Below are 12,602 nucleotides of genomic sequence, written 5' to 3' on the forward strand. Positions count from 1 at the left end.
TTACACACTGAACTTCCTGCATGATGTTTCTTGGAATTTTTGCTCTGTTATTTGAGGGTTGAGGAGAATTCTTAGGTTTTATATTTTACTAGTTGACTCTCAGAAACAATCAATCATGCTTTCCTCATCAACTGCAAAACTGAATTTTTCATTTTAACATTAATATTTTTGTTGTTACTGTATTTGATATTCCAAAAACAGTAATAACAAGTCTCACAATGGAGACATTACTGGTGCCTGATCAAGCAAAGCAATGAACAACAGGACGACAGTGCTACAGTGCTATTGTTAAGTTTCTCAAGAATGTCTTTTCTATGTCATTATTATCATCTGACATAATGATAAATAGTAGTCTCTGATCCTGGAGCCCACCAGTGCAAGCAGTCTGGCTATTATTCCACCAAGAGAAATCAGGAGGAAGCCCCTTTACTCTGACCCCTCTGCTCTCTGTATTAGCCTCAATCTCTCAGAAATGAAGAGAGTTGTCCTAATCTCACAACTGAGGAACTTCTATTGGTCCACTGCCTTTACCTACTATGTTTTTGCCTAACCATAACAATCCTCCCTACATAAATAATAACTACTATAGCGACACCTGGGCCACATCTGTCTGTGCCTAGGAATTACTTCTGACTCTGTTCTCAGACATCACACCTGGTTATGCTTGGGGTACTATATATGGGGTGGGGAGTCAAGCTGGAGACAGCTACAAGCATGACAAGTGTCTTAAACTACTGTGCTATTTCTCCATCCCTCTCAACTGCACCAAATCTTTTCAGATTTACTAACAGAATTTCAGGGCACACACAGGCTCTTCTTGATCATGCTTTTTAAAAATAAAATAAAATAAGTTAAAGACTCTCCATAAGAATTAAATCTTAGCCTTTAGAAACTGTGTTTGGGGAAAATACTTTTGTGTTATTAATAGATCAATATAATGCATATAATATTGTAAGCATATATACCTTTCTCTAAGTCCACTGGGAAGAGTTCCAGCTTTTCTACACGCTTTTCAAGTTCGTACTCAGCTGAAGCAGCTACAGGGTCAACTTCATCATTTCTCCTGTCATAGTCTTCGTTGGAGTATGTGTTAAAAACCTGCAATAAGAGAGTGACAGAAATATGAGAATCAGAAAAATAAAAACATATTTCCTAATTTAAAACATGTAACAAATATTTAAAAAGAGCAATTTGAAAATTTTATATGATTAATTTTTCTAAATAATTTTTTAATCCTTAACCTGAATTGAGATGTTAAGAAAAACCCAAATCAAGAACTCACAGCTGCTTCTCCCAGAAGAGAGGATTAAATGAGGTCATGCCTCTGGAATCCATGCCACCAGAATCCGAGCCAGACTGTTTTCAGTCCAGGTGCCCTAGAGGGGGTTGGGTGAAAGCCTCCACTCTCCAAGAGACCTAGCCCCAGCAGCTGACCTCCACAACCCAACTGCCGCCACGCTCCAGGCTGCTTCCTACACACTCGGGCCAAGCCTCACACATGAGAGAAGTCCTACAGAACCTAGGTAATGCAGAACTTTGTGACCTTGGACTCTGGGCTCAATGGGACCCAGGAGCGGAGTTCATCTGCCTGCTTTCCCCAGTCTTCAGTGGCACAGGGGTCATGCCCATAAGCCACCCCCTGCCGGCACCAGATTATCTCCTTATCGGCCACACTCCAGAACTCACAGTTGCTTCTCCTGGAAGGGAGCATAACATGAGGCCCCCATAACCATGCCACCGGACTCCGCGCCAGGCTGTTTTCACTCGGGCCCCCCAGAGGGGGACTGGTGAGAGCTCTCTTCTCCCCAAGGGACCCAGCTCTGGCAGGTGACCTCCACTACCCAACCGCTGCCACGCTCCTGGCCTCTTTCCACATGCTCCGGCTGAGCTTCACATATGAGTGAACATATTCCTGGACCACACGGCTGCGACATATCATAAGACACTACCGACCCATTTTCCATAATTACCACACCATATTTGATGGGGTTCAGATAGTAGGCAACAAACCATAGAAGGTAATATATAAATATATGCATATATACACTGTCATCCCGTTGCTCATCGATTTGTTCGAGTGGGCACCAGTAATGTCTCTCATTGTGAGACATATTGTTTACTGTGTTTGGCATATCCAATACACCACAGGTAGCTTGCCAGGCTCTGTCATGTAGGCTAGATACTCTCGGTAGCTTGCCAGGCTCTCTGAGAGGGGCAGAGGAATCGAACATGGGTCGGCCACGTGAAAGGCGAATGCCCTACCGCTGTGCTATCGCTCCAGCCCCATATATACATATTTTCAGATATATATACCAAATCTCACATCACCCAAACTTTAACAACATATTAGTGATATCCTATAGAATGTCTTAAAACAATCTTCACACTGTTTTCTATATGAACACTTTTTTGTAAGCATGTTCAGCAGTTCTTCATAACAGACAATACAAAACACATTCTTTCATTTGTGTTTTGGGACAGGGCTTGGGGCTTGGGATGGAGATCCCAAATTTGATGGTGGGAAGGTGTAATGGTGTAAATGTAATCAAATATTGTAAAGAAACTTAGAAAATAAAAAATAATAAAATAATAAAAAGAAAAGAAATATCTAAATCTCAGAATAAAAGTAACTTAATTTTTTTTAAATGTTAGTGTCATTATACTTCTTTTAGTAGTTTGGCAGATAATAGTAGTCATAAAAATTATTTGGGTAGCAAAATTCATGGCATTTTAGAGAATCATGGCATGTTATACTATCTGCAATGCTTTACTGATTCTGAGGAAAATTTTTTATATTAAACTTGTAGATTTATTTAGGTTTGATTTTAACAAATGTTTTGAGGAAAGAGCCTGCAGAAAATGGTGAAGCCCATAGGGCAGTGCCCTCCTAGATGCCTAAGGAGGGGGCAGGTCCTCTCCCCTCCTCTCCGTCCCTTCCCATTTAAAGGGACTTGGGGAGAGATATAGGTGGAGGAGGCTGGTCCCAGTCTGTAAGGGTGGTGCTGGGGTAAAGGGCTATCTATGGGCACAGGAACCTGAATAGGAATGAGTGGAGAAAGATTACAACACACATATGCCAGAATCCGCAGTGTTCTGATTCCAGACCGAATTTTAAAAAGCCACCCCACCCCCCCCAAAAAAAAAAACCACACACAAAGCATCTACTCCTCTCCCCCACCAGGGCTGTAATGTGAGGAGAGGAGAGGAGGACAGCTTGATCAAGGCTCACTCACTACTGGCCAGGGAGCAGGGTAAAGGGAAGGGGCTCCCCAACAACCTGGGGTGTGCAAAAATGTGAAACAAATTGTGTAGGAATCAAGGAATAGAAACAAACAAGGTTCATTAGACAACATAAATAAACACATTATGTTGTTTATGTTATGACCTATATGAACCCTGGTGTTGTAGTGTATATATATTAATTCTAATTATATTTCAGGCAGAATCTCCTGCTCCCCTGCCAAGATGTCTTCACCGGGGCCCCATTGGAGAGAGGTGGGTTGAGTTTCCCTCCCTGTCCAAGCAGAGCCCTGGCAGCTGAAAACCTCCAGAACCCAGCTGAAGTCATACAAAAGGCCACTCTCCACACGCTTGGATGAGCCTCACCCATGAAGGAATTGGCAGAGGGACCCGGGTGTGTGAGACCCGTGGTTGAGATCTCCAAGCCTGCTCAGATAGGGACTGGGCCTCCTCCACCCAGATCCCCCATTTTCCAGAAGCTTGGCAGCCACACCACAAACTGCCCCTGGCACCATGTAATCTCCTCAATGGCCAAGATCCAGCCACTACAAAACAAAGCTCCCTCCCGGAAGAGAGTGATGCAGAATCTTGTATGGCAGAACCTGGCAAGCTACACGTGGCATATTCGATATGCCAAAAACAGTAACAATAATGGGCCTCATTCCCTTGACCCTGAATGCAACAGGGACGAATGGAGACGTTACTGGCACCCACTCGAGCAAATCAATGAGCAATGGGACCACAGTGATACAGTGGATTATATTTCAATCACAGACTCATTGAGACTTATTTCCATTCTATACGATAGTGGGGTGAGATAAGACTCATTAGTCACTCTTCATTTCACTTGTACGCAGATAAAAGTTGAAATGCACAAATTTATTTATGATTAATCATCAAAATAATAGTTTAAAGTTAGAAAATAGGACATTATCAAGTTTTTCTCTCTAAATCACTCATACATGTCTAAATGTGATTTTCAAATGAAGCCATAAAAAGCCTGATTGCTTTTATTTATACTGTTACTATTTGTATATGTGAAAATACATATGTGCATGGATATGTGTGTGTGCATGTGTGTGTGTGTGTGTGTTAAGACTACATCTGACTATGCTAAGGGCTTACTTGTGGCTTTATTTTCCAGTGTCACTCCTGGCAATGTTTAAGAGCCCATATACAGTTCCATGGGTTGAGTAGTGGTTAGCCATGTTTCAGGCAAGTTCATTAACCCTTGTACCATGTGCCTAGCCCCTAATAAAGAATTTTTAAGGATGTATAAATCATCAAGTCCAATTCATATTTGTAATAAAATGTATTAAGAATCTATTCTATGCATGTAAAACTTCTTTGATTTGTTTTAATATTTTAAATTCTGTAAATATCAAAAAATTCTTAAAATCTTGAAATTTTTTTTAAAAAATAAAGTGCTAAAATAAAAATAGGAAAACAGAAGAACTATGGTGAAAAAAATCAAATCTACTTTTAATGCACACACTTTGCATTCCAGGTTTCCAATAAAAGAATGCAAAGTGTGTGCATTAAAAGTAGATTTGACGAGACTAGGACCCTCCTAGGGATAGGGAAGACTAATCTGGCCTGAGCACTGTAGTCTGAGATCTTGAGGTCCCAGGAGAGCAATTCTATAAGTTTAATGCATCTCTTACTGTGTCCATAAAAATGATTAATATTATGAATGCTTATATGTTAGTTGGACAAGGAGAGGAGAAACACACCCATGGGATTCCGCTCTTGAGTGGGTGTCCTGCTGAAAGAGAATCTGTCCTAGAAGAAGCATCCCCTGAAGGAAAGAACTTTACCCCTATTGATGGTGACCACACCTATGTGTAAACCCCAATCCCTCATGCCTGGGGATTTAACTAGGCTGTGAGAGGGGGCTGGGGGCCGGTCCCAGGGCCTGTCCCAGGGCCAGTCCCAGGGCCAGATCTGGAGAAGCTAGATCGAGATCCAGACCCAGAGGAGAAAGAGTATGAAGTAGCATGGGGGATGAAGAAGCAGGAGGAGAATCAGAGGAGAATGGAGATGGGAATGGAATAAACTGCAACTGAGACCAACCAGCCTGGTTCTGTTCCTTCCTTCGCCTGCCTCATCATCACCATCAATCTCCCCCGGGTGGGGGAAGCGGCCGGAAACTACTGAACATGGGTGGCGGGAGAGACAGAGTGCCGCTGCCCTGTACCCTGTGCCCGGTGCGGTGAGGTGATCCCCTCCTTGCCCCCTTCTTTTCTTTTTTGTGTTTTTACACAATATGTATGTGTGAATATTAAAAATGTACATATATAGTATATGTGTATAAACATATACTATAGTATAAGTGTATAAATCAGATGTAGTATATTAAATATATATAAAACTTAAAAATGTAAAAACAACATAACATGTATTCAACCAGATGATGAAAACTTAGTTCCTCTGCTTTTTTATGACAGATTTTTTTATTAATGATGATCATAATAAATTCAGGATTTTTAGTAAATACCAACTAGAAGGAACTTCCCACAAAGCTTCCACAAGAAGCTTGTTCCACCTTTTGCTTGGGTTCAGCCTCACCTTCTTTTTTACATCAAAGACGAGAACTATTTGGGTTCTAGCACACTGCATTTCAGACTCAGGAGCACTGGCACGGAAGGCTCCTGGAGAGGAGTCAAGTGTTTACATGGTTCCATAGGGGCCTTTCCTTGGAAGACTCTTACTAACCTTTACATCCCTTTACTGAATTTGCTACAGTGCTTCTAAATTGAAACTAAGAGAACATGGGAAAGAGAACCCCTATTTCAATGTGTTTTAAAATATGGTGATAGCGATAGTACAGTGGCTAGGATGCTTGCCTTGCATGCAACTGACCTGGGTTTGATATCCAGCACCCCATATGGTGCCCTGAGCACTGCCAGCAGGAATTCCTGAAGGCAGAGACAGGAGAAAACCCTGAGCGTAGTCTGATGTGCCCCAAACACACACACAAAAATTTTAATTAAAAATAAAATAAGATGATAAATCATCCTAAGAATTGACCCTCTGACAGTGTTAGAATAACTATTAACTTTACATTACTTTTTCTTCATACGTCCAAAGTCAGTTCACTGATTTATACTGACTGCTTGCTGGGTTCCAGGGAGTATATGAAGCTCAAAAGACAACGTAAATGATGTAATACACATGTAAATATATGTATAAATGCTATAATCATGTATACTGTACAAAAAATATATAATGCATACTCTATGTCTAGTATTTTCATGGATAACTAAACAAGAAGGAAACAAACAATTTCACTGAACATAATGGAACGCTGAAATCACAATAGTTCAAAAGGTACTTGTTAGGGTTCTCCATAGAAACAGGATCAACAGTTTATGTGTGTACATGTGTGTGCATTACATACATATATAACAAAAGTATGTTTACATAATCATATTAAAATAATTTAATAGTTGGCCACAAAATTTTGGAGATTGATAATTCAAATTCTTAGAGCTGGATTTGAGGTTGACCTAGTTGTGACATCTGTCACCTCATTGATTGGCGAAGTTAATTCCATGGATCTGACTAGCTAGGTGGATGCCCCTTCCTCTGACACTGCTTCATGCGCACAGGTTTTTATATGTGCACACTCAAAATTAGTCATGCAGTACAGCCTCTCCCCCACTCCCACCACCAAGTAGAGATTAATCATAGAGTACAGCCTTTTCCCCTGCCCCCCCAAGGACAGCCTAGTGATGGACATTTCTTCTGTCGAGTGTACATGAGTAGCTATGCAGCCCTGTTGACACCTCCAAATAAGCTCTCAAAAGTCTGAGGGCAGCCAGCATGCTAGAGGGCCAGGAAAAGGTTGATGCTGTAGTTCAAGTGCAAAGGCAGTCAAGGGAAGATTTCTTCTTCATTAGAGAGTTGTGTTTTTCTATTAAGGTCTTCAGCTTGTTAAGTGAGGCTACCTCACATTACTTTTGTTTTTACTTAAAGTTCACCATTAATCATTAATCTCATTCAAAAATACCCTAATGAAATCATTTATAGTAACATTTGATGAAATATTAAGTATCAAGATCCAGTAAAGATGACACATAAAATCAACCTTTAAAATGTCCTAAAATATGTAATATATATGACTTCTAATGAAATAGGATTTCAAAATAAATGGAGCTTATTATTGTCACTAAATAGAAATTATCAGTGAAGTAAAATATTTGGTCATGTATACTTCTTTTAAACAAAATGCAATTCAAGTAAAATTAGTATGCTTTTATTTGTTGTTTACATTTGTTTTGGGACCAAGCTTGGTGGTGTTCTAATTAGGCAAGTGTACTCTGGACCTAATTTTTAGCAAATATATGTTGTTGAAGTACTAGGAAGATTCCAAAAAAAGTTTAATATCTTGTTATAAACAATATCTTGTTATAAACAATTTATACCATCAAAGTAATGATGAAGAAATGCCTTCATAAATAAACTGTCACTATCACTCTCATCGATTTGCTCGAGCGGGCACCAGTAACGTCTCCACTGTGAGACTTGTTACTGTTTTGGCATATCGAATACACCATGGGTAGCTTGCCAGACTCTGCCGTGTGGGTGAGATACCCTTGGTAGCTTGCTGGGCTCTCCAAGAGGAGCGGAGGAATCGAACCTGAGTTGGCTGCATGTAAGGCAAATGCCCTACCCACTGTGCTATCACTCCAGCTCTTTTAAATAAACAGCTAGTTCTAAATCTGGGTGAAAAAAATCTAGAAAATGCAGGTGAAATTTTTTCCAGTAATCAGCTTAAGAAATAACTGGTTGATTTCTCTGATGCTTATTGTTTTCACAGTATTTTTCAAATTATTATAAACAATCACACATAGCCATGAGAAATTAGCAATGTTCTCTTTCAGTCTAGTCATATTTTTTTTTACTTTAAATAATAGACAGAGGCTTTAAAAATTGACTGCTGGTAGACAGCAGGAAACAAATGGGAAGCCTTGGTCCAGTTCCCACTGAACAGGCATCCTGATCACAGAAATACTGAACTAATTAGCACCAAATGGCAGTTTTTTGTGGAGTGTAGAACAAACTCCTAGGACAAATAACTGACTTCTCATTCACAGAAGTTAATTCTCTTGTACGGATGCAACAGGATGAGTTAATAAGTCAGTGTCTGTTGTAGCCATTTGCCTTAGCAGTTGGTAGTCGCTTCTTATTTTACTATCGAAGTCAACGCTGTGCTTCTAATGATGCATGGAGGGAGACTGTTGAGAGTTGTCTAGGAATACAGATGGGAAGGGATGCTCTATTATCGTAATATGGTTAAGTTAAAGAGTAGAAAGGAAAATGAAGGCCACATCAAAGGAAGTTTTAGAGCCTCTCCTACAGTTTGGGAAGCAAAGTGAGACAAAGCTCCCTTAGGACTAACAACTAACACATCTCTATGGAAAACCTACAAGGGTGACCACACCCGTGAGGAGAAGACTAACGGGATTATGATAACACTATCACTGTATCACTGTCATCCTGTTGTTCATCTATTTGCTCAAGCGTGCACCAGTAATGTCTCCATTCATCTTAGCCTTGAGATTTTAGCAGCCTCTCTTTACTCGTCCTTCCCAACAGTGACCCATTGGAGGTTCTTTCAGGATCGGGGGAACAAGACCCATCATTGTTACTGTTTTTGGCATATCGAATATGCCACAGGGAGCTTGCCAGGCTCTGCTGTATGGGCAGGATACTCTCGGTAGCTTGCTGAGTTCTCAGAGAGGGAGAACTAGACAATAAGAGGTCCCGGCCAGGGGCTTCCAGCAGCTTTGTGTTTTTAGTCTCTGGATCTTGGCCCTTTTGGGATTACATGGCTCCAGGGGCAGGTTATGGGTATGACTGCCTAGCTACTGGAATATGGGGCATCTGGGTGGAGGAGGCACAGTCCCGATCCGAGCAGGCTTGGAGATCTCAGCCCTGGGTCCCGCACACCTGGGTTCCTCTGCCAGTTCCTTCATGTATGAGGCTCATCCAAGCGGGTGGAGAGTGGCCTTGAGCATGGCTGTGACTGGGTTCCCAAGGTCTTTGGCTACTGGGGCTCTGCTCGGGATGGGGAGGGAAACTCAACCCGCCCCCTCCGAGGGTGCCCTGGTGAAGACAGTTAGGTGTGGGGGCAGGAGACTCTAAACTACACTCAACTACAAAATCTTAGTAACCTTAAGAAGAGTACATCAAGCCCAAGATTCTCCCTGGTAAGCATATGAATAGCCTCCAGGAGATCAGTCTAGTAAAAATCAACTGAACAGTGTGGACTAAAGGCAGATGGGCTCCCACATAAGGATATAGATAAATATCTCAGGAATTCTTTACACAGGGTGGTTAAAAAAATGAAAAAACATGAATTGGCTGATTTCAGATCCAAGCAAGTGGGTGAGAAGTTTGAGAAGGTTAATTTTAGTGCACACCACAAAGAGAATGTAACATTACACATTACAATGGTAGGTAAACTTAAACTGATTTCTATTCCTTGTACAGTAACACCTGACAACCAGGCTCTGACCCATGTGATGGACTTTTGATGTATCAACTTGAATACAGTCCTTACTTATTTAATCAAAAACTGTATCACTGTGAAGGCATTTTGTAGGCATAATTATAGTCCCAAGTCAGTTGAATACAAAATAGTAGAAATACTCTAGATCAGGGATTCTGAAACATTTTCCAATCTCTTTTTGCCCAAGAATTTTTTTATACAATCCTTTTTTACACAGATATAAAAACAGGGTATACAAATTATTTACTGATAATAGTAAGAAAATTTATTTTCAAACACATTTAAAAAGTTTTTTTTAACAACCCTCACCATTATTTATATGACCTCATGGTTTAAGAAGCTAGGACTTAGATAACCTGGAGAAGATAGATTTGCTATAAAAAATAAATAAACAACCCTTAAGAAGACACATGAGGCTTTTCAGATGAAGAAGCTACTCTGTGAACAGAAGCTTCAGACCAGTGGGCAGAGTTCCAAACTCTCTTGAATCTTAATGGAAGACCCTACACATTTCACATTTGCATATCTAGCCCCTGCATTTGCATAAGAAATATCCTTGAAAAAACAATCACTTATTGGTTCAGTGTTCCTCTCTGAATCCTAACTGTATGACATTTCAAGAACTCATCAGAGATTAATTAGAGAAAAGATTTTCAAATCAGTCTAATAAAAAGCAATTTATAAAGTGATATAAGAAATAATAGGGGTCATAAATGTGGATCAGTGGTACAGTGCATTTCATATGTGCAGGAAACCAGGGTTGAATCCACAGCACAGTAAAATAATTATTATAATTACAATAATAATAGGACAAAAACCATCAGCATCAGTATTTATTACAAGTAGCAAGAATTTACATCAACTTTAAAACTTTTACACTTACTTTCAGTTTCAAATAAACACAATTTACATATGCACGTATTATGTTTCAATGATAAATGTTTATGACAGAGATGAAAGAACAGTACAACTTAAATAGCAAAAAAGCAAAACAACCATAAAAATCTAACCCACAGAGGTTTCCCATTTAATTCAAATTATATTTTACAAGTCAAAATAGCTAATATACATTTCCTAGAAGTTCAGAATAAAAGACTGCAAATACAGAACAATTATCTTTTATTCTTCCTCTCCTCTTTCAGTTACTTTTTCTTCATATTCTTATTGAATACCATTTCAGTGTTTGGCACTGTGGTTAGAACTGGGGAAACTATTATCTTAGGCCTGTGACAATCACCAGCACACAAGCTATAATAGAGGGATGCAGGCAATTCTTTCGGAACACACCATGGAGACATCCAAGTTGCCCTGGGAGAGAGGGGATGGAGAGGTAAACAAGCAAAGATTTATTGGAAGATCATAAAAGTGCAAAATCAGTCAGCTACAGTCAGTATTGGCAAATTTTAGGCAGAGGAGAGATGCTATGTGGAAGGCATTCTGTGATAAAGAACAGCACAGATGTAGCAGGAAAAGAATTACAGAACAGGAAGTAATTCCATATGGCAAAGACTAAACAAATGCTAGAAGATGAAAGAAAAGTAGGTTGTCTGTGACCTGTGGTTAGTTGCAGGAAAAAAAATTTATGAACCCAGAAAGCAATTTTCCTCCAGAGAGTGGGAGTAGAGGGAACCATAATTGGAAGAATATGAACTAGGAGCTCTAGGGGTCATATCTTCCCAATTTTGGAAGAGTCCCAAAGTGCTTTGGTGGTGTGGCCAGTCATTCATTCCAAAAGGAGGCAGGAATGAGGACCCTGGATTTTCACAGGCATTGAGGAAGAAAAGGAACAGAAGAACCATCAGTTGCAGAACAAATGTAAGAACCATGAGGAAGAAAAGGAACAGAAGAACCATCAGTTGCAGAACAAATGTAAGAACCATGAGCTGCAGAACAAATGTAAGAACATCATTGCACAATAAATGTAAGTAAATATACTGAGAGCTAAAGTTTTCCCCATCATCGGTGAGCACAACAGGGGCAAGGTGCAATTGCAGAAACAAAAGAACTACCATTGCTGAACATATTTGCAATGTATCTCGGATGAAATTATATAGAAGATATGCACGGGAAAGTCCTACCTATAATTTTGCACTTAACTAGTATGACTGTCTCAGCTTGAAAAGAGAATCCGTTCTTGAAGCTTATCACGTATCAAGGGTCAAATACTAAAAACAAATCTGCACAACTGAAAATTTTAATTTCAGTAAAGGTCATGGGTAAAATATGCTTGATCTTTTCAACTCTACAAGCTGATGCCAGACATCACATGGTGGAAAAAAACTGAAAAACAAGACTAAAGCACAAGCAACCAATTGTTAAGAAATGCATATATACATGAGGACACTGATGCAATGGTACAAAGCTGAGCCTGTAAATCTAAAACTAGATCCAAAGAGAAGTTGACTACATCCTGGGCAGCTGTGATCCAATGTTCATATTAATCATGTTAGCCCCTCAAGGCAGGAAAGGCTCTGCTTTCTTATAAACAAACTGTCTCTTCCATTTAGAGTTCTCCAAGAACTATAGTCAAATGTAATTGACCAATTCTAGATCATTGTTGAAAATGTCAACATACTTAAAATCTACAAATGGTATCTGTCTCAAGCTTCCCTTATTTATAGGCAAAACCAAAAGGGCAGGGATATTTTTCAGGAAACAAGATAATCAGCAATCTTTGTCAAAACAAGGGGAGGATGGGGTTGTCACATTACTCTTGTATGTTTGAGGTGAAAGCTGCCATTACTCCCATTAACACAGGATTAATGGTTAACTCTGGGGGTCACTGACCCTTCAATCATTCTAACTTTGACCTCATATATCCTGTAATAGAAATGATGGCTTTGTA

General features: G+C 39.9%; 1 protein-coding gene across 9 annotated transcripts in view; it reads right to left on the reverse strand.

The window, feature by feature from the left end:
- PPP1R9A (protein phosphatase 1 regulatory subunit 9A) overlaps positions 1–12,602 on the reverse strand; it is a 319,759-nt gene that overhangs the window by 151,994 nt on the left and 155,163 nt on the right. For all 9 annotated transcript variants that reach the window (XM_055124178.1, XM_055124185.1, XM_055124184.1 and 6 more), the window contains exon 3: positions 966–1,098. In XM_055124178.1, the coding sequence (XP_054980153.1) occupies positions 966–1,098 (133 nt within the window). The remainder of the gene's footprint in view (positions 1–965; positions 1,099–12,602) is intronic.

Source organism: Sorex araneus, chromosome 1 (assembly GCF_027595985.1).
Source record: "Sorex araneus isolate mSorAra2 chromosome 1, mSorAra2.pri, whole genome shotgun sequence".
NCBI lineage: Eukaryota > Metazoa > Chordata > Mammalia > Eulipotyphla > Soricidae > Sorex > Sorex araneus.